The following is a 12,500-nucleotide window of genomic DNA, read 5'->3' as shown; positions in this document are numbered from 1 at the left end:
TCAGAGCAGCAACAAGTCGCTGAGACTCACTGTTTAGAATCCCCCTGAAAGCTAAGCTAAAGCTAGCATCCTTTGAAGCAGGAGTGCCCCTACCTGTGCTCAGGTGAAAGCAGGGCTCCGCCTCCTCCCTCTCTCTCCTCCAGCTGCTGATCTTCCGGGCGATCAGGGTGGAGGCGGTGAACTTCACCCAGTGTGCGACGCACGGCAGCTTCAGCCACCGCTGGCAGGAGACGCTCTACAACATGTTCCAGTTCGCCTGGCTCTACGTCGCCCCCCTGCTGGCCATGAGCTGCTGCTACAGCCGCATCCTGCTGCACATCCACCGCCAGCACCTGAGGGACCGAGGTGAGGCCGGTCACATGATCGGGTCATTACCGGTAGAGGCGGTGCTGACGCCGGGTTGGTCTCACAGCAGGCGAGTCGCCACTCCGCCGCAGCGGCGCAGATGTCATCCCCAAGGCCAGGATGAAGACGCTGAGGATGACGGTGGTCATGGTGCTGTCCTTCGTGGCGTGCTGGACGCCGTACTACCTGCTGGGCATCTGGTACTGGTTCCAGCCCGACATGCTGCACGTCACGCCCGAGTACGTGCATCACTTCCTGTTCCTGTTCGGGCACCTGAACACCTGCTGCGACCCACTCATCTACGGCTTCTACACGCCCTCCTTCAGGGCCGACCTTGCCGCCTGCTGCCGGGGGCGGAGCCGCGCCAGATCGGCCCCCCTACAGGGGCGCTAGTCAGACTCCGCCCACAACACCACCAATCAGAGCTGGAGGTTAACATGATGTCACAGAAGGTGGTGAGGAAACCAGAACCGGATCCACTGACGTGGTTCTGGACTGGCTCCGCCTCCCGTAGCCCTGAAGCTAACAGATAGCCGCAAGATGCAGCCAATCACAGCTGGGTATTCTGTGATTGGACGATCCCTGACAGATTCACGCAGGTGAGAGAAGGTAACACGGCTACGTTAGCAGCCATTAGCCATTAGCAAAAAAACCAAGGGTTTAGCACGAGCTATATGGTATCAATGTCGTCAAAATCAAGAGATAGCTAATGTCAGCTATCTTAGCTTAGCAATAGCTAATGTCAGCTATCCTAGCTTAGCGTTAGCCGAGCGACGGAACCAAATGCGTAGCGTGACGTGAAGACGATCCGTGAACCGACAGAAGAGGCGGAGTATCCAGGGAGCGCTTGGTTCTCACACTTTAAGAATGAAACTGATAGACATTCACTTCCTGGACGATCAATAATTGTGATCAGCCGATCAGCCTGGATGTAAAGACTAATAAACAACAGGAAGTTATTCTCTCTGCTAGTTTTATTTGGTTCTCGTGTCTCGACATCAGAAAACAGAACAAATGACCAGAAACATTTCAAACAAACGAGTCGGCCCGGAAACTGAGGTGAGTGTGAACCGGGTCCAGGTGTCACTCTGGTTTGGATCCGTTGGGTTTAAAGCTTTTTAATGACAACTGTGGAAATCAAACGTTTGGAGAACAGAAATCGAACATTAAAGCGTGACGTTCCTCATTGGTTCTAGCCTTCAGTCGCTAACATCGCTACGTCTTGTCGCTACGGCGTGTTGGAGCGGGGGCGGTCCGACGGAACCCCGTCAGGCCTCAACATGGCTTAGGGTCAAATATGGCTGCAGGTCAGCCTGACGAGGTTTAGTTAGCTCCGCCCCCTCCACCACACACTTCTTAAAATTCTAGACATTTCTTTACATCTACGAATAGAAATCATAAAAGTATAAAAAGGAGGTCAAGCTATTAGCATCATATTATTAGCACAAGCTATTAGCATCATATTATTAATCAGAATAAAAACTTTTGCTCTTTAAATTTTCATTTTGGCAGAATTTTCTCGCCGCCACCAAAAGATGGCGACAAAAACAACAACAAACAACAGAAAGACGAAAGTTCTAGAAAAAGAACGGCCAACATTTCATTCATGAACGTTTAGACGAGCTCTGACCTTTGACCCCAGAACAGTGGGAGGAGGGCTGTCGTCATGACTCAGCATTATTAATCAGCACTATTGACCCAGCATTACTGACTCAGCACTGTTGACTTTTGGTTTGTTTTTGACTGGCAACAGGAAGTGAAAACTTTCTATCTTTGGGCGTCGTTCAGCTACGTTTAAAGAATATTTGGAAGTTGTTCTGAAGCTACTAAAAGCCGTGGCGCTAACGCTAAAACATTCATACAGTCCAGGTCGTTTCACACCTGGCAGAGGGGGCGGGACACAGGAAGTTGCCACTCCCACAAATACAAAGCTCCTGGTCAATCAGAAAAGGGCGGAGTCGTGTCACACTGAGGTGACGAGCGTCCACACCTCATTGGTCTGTCTCTCGTTGCCTTGTTGTTTAAGGAGCGTCTCCTTGGCGACCAGGACAGGTGGCTTCTCCATCGACCAGCTGGAGGTTTTTAGTCCAACGTCTCCAGACGCTCCAGGACCCAAAAGCTCAGATAAAGGGGGTCAGGCTTCGGTTCCATACCAGACCCGGTTGGTCCAAGTTGGCACCGGGTCCAGAAAGTCCAGATCGCTCTAGAGATCTCAAGAAGGTTTCAGGGGAGCGGGTTCTGGGTTCTAACCCGAACCCCGAGTCAACCAAGATTTCAGGTTTAGAGTCAAGATCAGTTAGAGTTAGGCTTAAAGTCAGGGTTTAGGTCAGTTTCAGGGTTAGAGTTAGAGTCAGGTTTAGAGTCAGGGTTAAAGTCAGGTTCAGGCTTAGGTTCAGGTTCAGGTTCAGGTTCAGTTTTCTCTTTGGAGGTTTTTGAGACCAGAACCAGTTTTCGGGTCCTGGAAGCTCTGAAGGACGTTGGACTCAGACTTTGGGCTGAACGGGTCCGGTTCCACACCGAGACCACGACGGATCAACCACCAATGGGGTGAAGGTTCAGACGAGCAACATTCAGGTTGGGGGGGTCTTGGGGATGAGTCCGTTGGTACAAAGCGGCTCCGGGGAGCCTTTTGGTTCTGAGGTAGGCTAGTTGGACCAGCTAACGGTCACCTGGCTCAGGCGTTTGGCGTCAAGCCTGAGGCGGCGCTCTTTGGAGGTAGAGTGTGGGGGAGGAGTCGGAGGCAGGGCGGAGGGGCGGAGCCAAGCTGGCGGCTTCCTTCCTGACTTGAGGCGAACTCGGTGAGACAAACACTCGAAGGCTAAAGCAGCGTAGAGACAAGCTAGGTCCTCTACAGGCACCGCCCACCAGAGAGGGCGTGTCCCTTTAGCTCGGGTCCTTAGGGGCCCCGCTGGCACTGACTCAAGGCGGGCGGGTCCTCTGAGGACCCGGTTCTGGGCGGGACTCGGCACACATGGCGACAAACTCAAAAGGAAACTGAGGACAAAGGTTTTGGTTTCAACAGGAAGCGTCCGGGACGGAGGGGCGTCGGCGTCCGGCGCCACACGGGGCCCGGGTGGCGTGGTCGGTGACCCGGGGGGGTCGGGACGGCTTTGGTTCTCGTCTGCAGACGACGTGGTGAATTGCGCTGGAAGCTGGAGGACATCTCAGGAGGGTTGGGGCCTCGGTGGCGTCAGGCGCTCTCTGGACGACCATCGGACGCTAAAGGCTGGTGCGGCAGTAAGGCAGTCAGGGGGAGGAGTCGCCGCAGGCAGGGGGCGGGGCGGGAGCGGGGGCGGGGGCGGGGCAGGGGAGGAGGTGTCCTATCCTGTGCTCGTCCCGGGCTGGACGGGCCAATCCCGTTCAACCGCAACCGTCACCGGAGGCGGGCCGGGGCCGCATCTCTGTGGGCGGGGCAAACACACACGTCAGTAAAGTGTGCCACCTCTGATTGGTTGATGGATGGACAGGAGGTGACTCCACCCATAACCTCAACGTTAGCAATGTGATGTCATAACTGTTGCTAACATTAGCTTAGCCTGTTTCTATGGTGACACCTGATGGCTAACGTCAGGATGTGACATCACGTTCCATCAGCAACGATCGATCGATCAGCATTGATCTGCTTTGGGGGCGTTACCTGGCTCAGCTCCAGGCTCTCAGGGGCGTGTCCTTTAAGACCTCTGACATCACTCGAGGTGGGCGGAGTCTCCCAGCTGGCATCCTTCCTGCAGAAGAGACTGAACACAGGAAGAAGATGAAGACGATGATGATGGTGATGATGGTGATGATGATGATGATGGTGATGATGATGATGATGGTGATGATGATGATGAAGACGATGATGATGGTGATGGTGATGATGATGATGATGGTGATGATGATGATGATGATGATGGTGATGATGACGATGGTGATGATGATGATGATGATGGTGATGATGATGGTGATGATGATGATGATGATGATGATGGTGATGATGATGATGATGATGGTGATGATGATGATGGTGATGATGATGGTGATGATGATGATGGTGATGATGATGATGATGGCGGTGATGATGGTGATGATGATGGTGGTGATGATGATGATGGTGGTTGTGGTGATGAAGGTCTACCTGCGCCGGTACCCCAGCAGGAGGAGCAGCAGGCAGCAGAGGACACAGGCGACGCCGCTGTGGACGCCGACCAGCAGCGCTGACGTGGATCCGTCGGACCGCTCGCAGTCGCAGCTCGGTCCGGCTGGCGGGACACAGGGAGGTCAGTGACCTGGGTCGGCTGCGGGGGGGTCAGAGGTCAACCGGGGGGTCCTTACCTGCGTCAGGGGCTCCTCCCTCCGCCAGAGACACCAGGCGCCGGTCGGTTGGGCCGTCCCCGTTCCCGTTAAATGCCACCAGCTGGATCTCGTAGACCGCCGCTGGCTCTGCAGGAGGGGTGAGCACGAGATGCTAAGTGTTAGCTTCCAACAAAGATACCCAGAACAACAGTCAGGCTCTTTGCTAAGCTAAGCTGGGATAGCGTTCTGTGCTAAGCTAGGCTAGCTCGTGGACTGACCCAGGTGGGAGATGGTGTGCGTGTTGATGTGTGCTGGGAAGGTCTCCCGCCCCTGGACCTCCGGGTTGGAAACCCCTCGGTACTCCAGCCTGAAGCCCTCCAGACTCCCCGGTTTAGCGGGCAGCTCCCAGGACACCTGCATGGCCGTCTGGTTCAGGACCCTTGTGAAGAAACTGGGAGAGCTGGGAACTGTGGGACACCAGGAAACAGATGGTCAAACACAAGCAGGAAGTTGACAGCAGTGGGCGGCGCCCTTTGAGGGAGCAGGACCCACCTCCGCCCTTGGTGGTGGCGGTGACGGTGCTGGACTGCTGGCTGCCCCCCAGGGCGGAGTAGGCCTTCAGGTAGACGGCGTAGGTCGTCCCCGGCTCCAGTTTGTCCAGCTGGTGGCTGAAGGTGGTTTTGCTGACGGCCTCCTGCAGCTCGGCGCTGTCGGGCTCTGGGGTCAGAGGTCACAGTGGAGATAGTATGATGAGCGGGCGTGGCCAGTGGCCCCGCGCCGTGTCCCGGGCGTCCGTCCATCCTTACCCCCCAGGCGTCGAATGTGCAGGACGTATCCGATGATGGTCTGGGTGCCGGGTTCTGACGGCTGGTCCCAGGTCAGCTGCAGGCTGCTGGCGCTGAGGGGCGTGGCCCGCAGCCCGGCGGGGGCCTCAGGGAGCTCGGGCCCCTGGCTGATGGCGAGGCGGGCGCTGGCCTGGTTGGTGCCGGCGCTGTTCTCGGCGATGCACTGATAGATGGCCTCGTCGTCGGGGGCAATGCGGGTGATGGCGAGGGTCCTGGGCGGAGACGGAGGTCTGTGATTGGTTATCAGGCTGGCCCCGCCCCCCCAATACACATTCAACCAACCGGCTGGAGGTCCGGCCCCCTGCGCCCGTTAAAGTCCTCAATGTGGATTCCAGAAACAACTGGAAACGTGTTTTAACAGGACTCAGGTGACCTTTGACCCCCCCCCCCCGTCCCCGTCCAGAAGCAGCCTTACGTGTTCCCATTGGTCAGCTTCACGTTCCCGCCGGGCGTCAGCAGTTTGCCGTTCTTCAGCCAGATGAGGTGGGGCTCCGGGACGCCGGACGCCATGCAGCTGAAGACGGCGCTGCCCCCTGGTGGGCGGGAGACCGACTGGGGCCACTGGACGAAGTCTGGGGGGGCTGAGGACACAAGACCTTCATCATCACCTTCATCACCATCATCATCATCATTACAATCATCATGATGCAGATGTAGAGACACCGAACACAACGCTGGTACTGAGACTGTGGAGCAACTCAGAGGTCTGGGGGTAATCTTAGATCCAGTCATGTTACCCATCACCACCTGGGGGGAGGAGACCCCCTCAGTGTGGTAAAGTTCAACAACCGTAAACACAAGATCGTTCTCCTGAAACAAGGCTTCAAACTGAAGGAAAAAATGTCTCCATTTATGAGGATCTCACTGTAAAGAATGGGCTGATGGACAACACCTGGACCAACACCTGGACCAACACCTGGACCAACACCTGGACCAACACCTGGACCAACACCTGGACCAACACCTGGACCAACACCTGGACCAACAACTGGACCAACACCAGGACCAACACCAGGATCAACACCTGGACCAACACCTGGACCAACAACTGGACCAACACCTGGACCAACACCTGGACCAACACCTGGACCAACACCTGGACCAACACCTGGACCAACACCTGGACCAACACCTGGACCAACACCAGGTCCAACACCTGGACCAACACCTGGACCAGCACCTGCAGGATCTTCATCAGAACAAAGGGGCTTTCTCCAGACCAGATGAGAACAACGGTGACCAGGAGAGCAGAGGAGTTGGTGAAATACGATCAGTAAAGGTGGACAATAGTTACTACAGCAGAGATCAATACAACACAATCACTTCATAGAGGGAGCCTCTGCCTGTCTGCTGAGGGACGTGGAGATGATCGTTATATTCCTGTGGAGGTCACCTTCCTGTCTGACACCTGTGATGTTAACATGGTTCTGCTCTGGGTCATATCTGGGACGAGGCTAATATCTGGAAGTGGATCAGAGGATGAACTGGTTGAAGACATTTAGAGTCTGATTGGTGACGACGTGATGAGAGAGAGGTGTGTTGGTTCTGGGGGGGTTTCACAAACTTAATGTCTTCTACCCATCAGCCCTTTATTATGGGATGTTGTTGTTGATGTTGTAAATGTGATGTAATAACATGTCTGAAAAAATAAATCATCATCCTCATCCTCATCATCATCATCACCCCTCAGCTGTGTGAGAAAACTCTCCTCTCCATCTGAACTTGAACTTCTCTTTGTGAAACCTCTTTGACCTCTGACCCCCCCAGTCCCCTCCCCACTCCATCCACCCAGACAGGCAGGTGCTGTCTCGCCACGTCACCACGGCAACACAGACCATATACACAAGAGTCTCTGTCAACTCAAATAACCCCAGATGAGGGGGGTGTCAGAGGTCAGGGTGGTGAGGTGGGGGGCTGTTTGTCAATAGGGGGGGTTCAGAGGGGGTCGCTTCATTAACAGAGGAATAAAGTTAATTTATGGAGGGACCAAGACCTTTCACACACTCCAGTTCAAGAGCAAAGTACACACACACACACACACACACACACACACACACACACACACACACACACACACACACACACACACACACACACACACAATACTTAAAATATCATTTTAGCCTTTTTTGAACATCTTAGCACTAGTTAAGGTTTATCTAATTCACTAAAACCTCCGTTTCCGACCACGATCCGTTCCTGAAGGGAAGTGTTCTCATTACAAATAATGTAAACGGTCTGAATCCGTTCCAAGAAGCTGGAGAACTACCTTTTTACACCATAATGTTATTTCATCATGTCATTAATGTATCAGATTGTACAGTAATGAAACATCACAGAAATGTAACAGAAAGAAGCAAACAGCAGAAAGAAAGAAAGAAAACATGGACGTAATCAGGTCATCCTACGGTAGGAGTTACCGTCGTCTTCTGGACACAAGTTTACGGTACCGTAACTCGTACCGTAGGCAATGGAACGCAATTTCAGTGAAAAATTATTGAATACAGTGAACTAAAGAGCACATTACCGTCACGTGTTCTCACCACTTTTCTCGCGCTTGGCGGAGAGAAAAAGGCGTTAGTTTCGCGTTCGACTTCCACATTATGTACGACTTCTAAGACCAAAAAATTCCGAACTTTTTGGTCAAATTCTGATTTGTTCCATGTCTAAAGCGTTCGAAAACCAAGGTTTGCTTGTATTGATAAGCTGCTATTGATCGGCAGCATTGATCTGCAGCATTGATCAGCACTGATCGGCAGCATTGATCTGCAGCACTGATCAGCGAGCGATGCTGCTGTGGGGCGGCCCGGCGCCGGCAGACGGACCCTGATGGATCCAGTTCTCTTTGTGGAGGGGGCTGTTCTCATGCTAATGTTTATTCTAATGAGGCTCTCAGTCTGGGAAACAAACAATGAGTCTCTGATCTGAGCTCCTCCCCCTCTTCCGTACGCATCACTTCCTGCTGCAGGCTGCTGGGTGAGGTCACAGGTCAGGGGTCAGAGGTGATTCTTCACCACGTCTAATTATCCCCGTTTCTATTCCTGTCAGAGACACAGCTGATCCGTGAGATTACACCCCCCCACCCCCAAGAAGGTTCATGAATGTTCCTAAAGGTTTAGAATTGTTCATAAAGGCTTATAAATGTTAATAAAAGTTTATAGACATTCCTAAAGGTTTATAAATGTTCCAAAACGTTTATAAATGTTCCTAAAGGTTTATTGATGTTCTGAAAGGTATATAAATATTCAAAGGGTTTATTAACATTCCTAAAGATTTATAAATGTTTCACAAGGTTTATAAGTGTTAATAAATGTTCCAAAATGTTTATAAATGTTCCTAAAGGTTTATAAATGTTCTGAAAAGTTCACAAATGTTCATTAATGTTCCTAAGGGTTTATAAACATTCTTAAAGGTTGATAAATGTTTCACAAGGTTTATAAATGTTCCTAATTGGTTATAAATGTTTGTAAAGGTTTACAAACAGGTTTATAAATGTTTCTCAGGGTTTATAAATGTTCATAAGGGTTTACAAATGTCATTATCTTCCCCGTCGCCATCAGTGGTCGCAGCCACACTTCTCTTTGTGTCGACACCCACCGACACATCAGTGAGAGGGTCAGAGGTCAGAGGTCGAGAGGGTGAAGAGCCAGACAGCGAACGCAGGGTGAAGTTCAAGAGCTGACAGATGGGACACACACACACACACACACACACACACACACACACCCCTTGTGTGTTTACACGATTAGTTCAACTTCATGCAGCTGCTACTGATTATTGATCTCATTGGCTTTAAATATTTTTAATAAATGATCCGACTCATCAGTTGAACTGGACGTCCCTGATAACTGACCGCCTGACGTTCATGAATAAACTCATTTTAGAAACATTCAAAACAAACTTTCACAGTTTTACCATCAGAGAAATGAGCGTGTAAAATTATAAGTAATAATCAATAACAATCAATAACTTATTAATCTATTTAAGTCAAAATCCAGTCAGCCAGCCATCTTCAGATCACCACCGCTGTATCTGGCGCAGCGGGTCACGGGGAGCCGGAGCCTATCTCGGCGGCATAGGGCGTGAGGCGGGGGACACTCCGGGCATGACGCCAGCGCACCGCGGAGCCACACAACCACACTCACACACACTCCTACGGGCCATCTGGAACGGCCAATCAACCTGAAGCACATGTTTCTGGAGGGGGGAGGAAGCTGGAGAACCCGGAGAGAACCCACACAGACACGGGGAGAGCATGAGAACTCCAGACTCGAACCCGGGTCCACCGTGTTGTGAGGCGCCAGCGCTAACCACTGCGGCAGATCTTCGTCCACTGGTCAGCATCATCATCCTCTCTCCACGTTTGTCTCTCGTACTCGACCCAAACCTCACACAGGGAGTACTCAGATTACTTCCTGGTACTCGAGTACTTCCTGGCTCTGCCTACCTTGCACGACGAGCCTCCCCAGCGCCGTCCTTCTGGATCGACTTCCTGGTCTGTTGGCGGAACAAACGTAAATCCCAGAATGCTGCAGGGTGGCGTCTGAGATCATCAGGTTCCCCGTCCCCAACACCTGGATGCCCTCCACGCCGATGGAGCGCCCGTCTGACGCACACACACACACACACACTCCGTCAGCGCGCTGACCAACAGAACAAGGGATCAATCACCGATGGAGAGCTGGTGGTTACCGAGGCGACTCCAGGACACGATGGGGCGGGGGTTGCCCGTGGCGATGCACTCCAGGATGGCGGTCTGGTGGACGTTGATGGTGAGGTTCTGAGGGCCCGACAGGATGACGGGTTCCCGGTAGGTTCTGGAGCCGGCACCTGGACCCAAAGCACAGCGTCAGCTCAGAGCCCCGAATATAGCCCCGCCCCGCCCCGGCCTGAGGGCGGCGCGGGGTCCCGTGGGCTCACGGGCCCTCAGTCTGGTCTTACCGGTGACGGTCAGCTGGGCCTCATGGCTGAAGCGCGTGTTGGCGATGTTTGAGGCGACGCAACGAAAAGAGCCGCCGTCCGTCTGACGGACCGCCGTGATCTGGAGCACGCCGTTAGGGAGCAGCGTGTAGCTGTAAACAACAACAACAACAAGATAAACACACTGGAGACAGTTTAAAACACAAAGAAACATCTTTACTGATTAAATGTGTTTGTTTACATCATTATTAAACATTATGTATTAGTTTACATGAAGTACTAAGAAATACAGTATTTATATATTAATAAATATATTATAGTAATAATATATTTATGATAACAATATTGATATTTATATTATTATAATAAATCAAAATAGTTATTTAATAATAATCTAAATATTATTTTTAATACTAAAATTTATATTATTTTTAGATTGTGATATTTTTATTATTATCAATGATATAATAATAATTTATATTATCAATAATAAATAATAATTATTTATAATGAAAATAAGTATAAATATTTATATTGTTACAATAAATATGTGGAGTAAATTTAAACTTCTATAAATGTCCTTCGACCAACCGGGGGTCCTCGGTGCTCAGTGGGCGTCGGTCTTTCTCCCAGGTGATGTTTGCTTCTGGGATCCCATTCACCTGACAGGTGAGCCTGGCCACGCCCCCTTCGCCCACCGCCACAGACTGCGGGTGAGACAGGAACTTGGGGAGGGCTGTGGGAGGAGGGGGAGACAGAAACACGGGTCATGCTGTGGGTGTGTCTGGGCATGTGTGGGTGGGGCCTGATGGGCACGTGACTCACAGGCGAGCAGCACGCGGGCCTTGCGGCTGATTAGCATGCCGTAGCGGTTCTGCGCGGCGCACTCGTACTCGCCGGCGTCCGTCTCGCTGCGCTCGCGTCTCTTGGAGACGTTCCTGATGAGCAGCGTCCCGTTACCCAGCACCGCCGCCCTCGCCCCGGTCTCCACGGCAACGCCATTCCGTCTCCAGGTCACGGTGATAGGCCCCTCCCCCTCCACCTGACAGTCCAGCAGGAGGGGGCGGTCCCTCACGGCGATGACATCACTAGGTTCCTTGAGGAAGGCCAGCTCCGAGGCTCCGCCCACACCTGGGAGGAAGATTCAGTTATCGATTAGGAGAAAGTGATTGATTGATGAAAGGACAGGAAAAGGAAACGTACTCACAGTCAGCCAGACGATGAAGATGGAGATGAGGATGAGGAAGGTGATGACAATGAAGCTGCTGCTGATCAATGACACAAATGGATGATTATAGAAAAGAAATCAGAATGTATGAATAAAGCCCAGACACACCAGGCCTCCTGCAGTCAGTACTGAGGGCTAAAGGCACAGATACTGACGCCTGCAGTCAGTACTGAGGGCTAAAGACACAGATACTGACGCCTGCAGTCAGTACTGAGGGCTAAAGGCACAGATACTGACGCCTGCAGTCAGTACTGAGGGCTAAAGGCACAGATACTGACGCCTGCAGTCAGTACTGAGGGCTAAAGACACAGATACTGACGCCTGCAGTCAGTACTAAGGGCTAAAGGCACAGATACTGACGCCTGCAGTCAGCACTGAGGGATTATGGGGGTTTTCTCTCTCCTGTGTTTCAGTTCTGATCATGTGATGTCGATCAGCTGACTATTGATTACTGGTTAACAGATGCAGATCAACCAGACCAGCCCCCCCCCCTCTTTGTACTTGAACTTGATGGAGGTGACTTTCCCAGGCCCCGCCCCCCACCCCTCCTACATTGTTGTTCAGATGATGTCGCCGCCGCCACGCCCCCCCCCCACCACAGCCCTGTGTCCTCCATGTTATTCTGGCCCAGCTGGTCTCGAGACGACGGCTGGTGACAAAACCCACCGTGAAGTCTGAACCCCCCCACCCTGACCCCGACCCCCCCTCATATGAATGACAACAAAAATCACAACAAAAGTGAATCCAGACACAACAAGTTCCTAAGCCACACCCCCTACCAGCTGCTCCGCCCCCACCACACAGGGTTCATCTGGTTCTGGGGGGGCAGAGATAAATCCCCGTAGCCCCCCCAGACCAGGACCTCGACCCCTGGAGGTCATGAGAGC

The 12,500-nt window shown here is 52.2% G+C and overlaps 2 protein-coding genes across 5 annotated transcripts in view; one reads left to right on the top strand and one right to left on the bottom strand.

The window, feature by feature from the left end:
* LOC137600958 (gonadotropin-releasing hormone II receptor-like) overlaps positions 1 to 1,286 on the top strand; it is a 4,432-nt gene extending 3,146 nt beyond the window's left edge. For all 4 annotated transcript variants that reach the window (XM_068322885.1, XM_068322886.1, XM_068322887.1 and 1 more), the window contains 2 exons: positions 144 to 345; positions 413 to 1,286. In XM_068322885.1, the coding sequence (XP_068178986.1) occupies positions 144 to 345; positions 413 to 738 (528 nt within the window). In that variant the 3' untranslated portion in view covers positions 739 to 1,286. The remainder of the gene's footprint in view (positions 1 to 143; positions 346 to 412) is intronic.
* Positions 1,287 to 3,626: 2,340 nt separating this feature from the next.
* LOC137602127 (immunoglobulin superfamily DCC subclass member 3-like) lies at positions 3,627 to 12,494 on the bottom strand. Its single transcript, XM_068324737.1, has 15 exons — positions 12,393 to 12,494; positions 11,593 to 11,653; positions 11,211 to 11,516; positions 10,977 to 11,121; positions 10,407 to 10,537; positions 10,158 to 10,295; positions 9,913 to 10,071; positions 5,881 to 6,046; positions 5,427 to 5,677; positions 5,173 to 5,337; positions 4,899 to 5,087; positions 4,660 to 4,767; positions 4,463 to 4,586; positions 3,983 to 4,082; positions 3,627 to 3,746 (listed from the first exon to the last, which is right to left on the bottom strand). Exons 1-15 carry the CDS (start codon positions 12,492 to 12,494, stop codon positions 3,666 to 3,668), a joined length of 2,226 nt encoding a protein of 741 aa, XP_068180838.1. The 3' UTR covers positions 3,627 to 3,665.
* Between the last annotated feature and the right edge of the window lie 6 nt (positions 12,495 to 12,500).

The sequence above is a fragment of the Antennarius striatus genome, chromosome 9 (genome assembly GCF_040054535.1).
Source record: "Antennarius striatus isolate MH-2024 chromosome 9, ASM4005453v1, whole genome shotgun sequence".
In the NCBI taxonomy this organism is placed as follows: Eukaryota; Metazoa; Chordata; class Actinopteri; order Lophiiformes; family Antennariidae; genus Antennarius; species Antennarius striatus.
This window is presented reverse-complemented; position numbering and strand designations above follow the sequence as displayed.

Bases quoted from the DNA above. Each gene is read 5' to 3' on its own strand.
- LOC137602127 (XM_068324737.1), bottom strand. From the start codon at position 12,494: ATGACCTCCAGGGGTCGAGGTCCTGGTCTGGGGGGGCTACGGGGATTT. The intron at 10,296-10,406 runs GTAAGACCAGAC...CTTTGGGTCCAG, and splicing joins GGCCCAGCTGACCGTCACCG to GTGCCGGCTCCAGAACCTAC. The intron at 5,088-5,172 runs GTGGGTCCTGCT...GGTGTCCCACAG, and splicing joins CGCCACCACCAAGGGCGGAG to TTCCCAGCTCTCCCAGTTTC.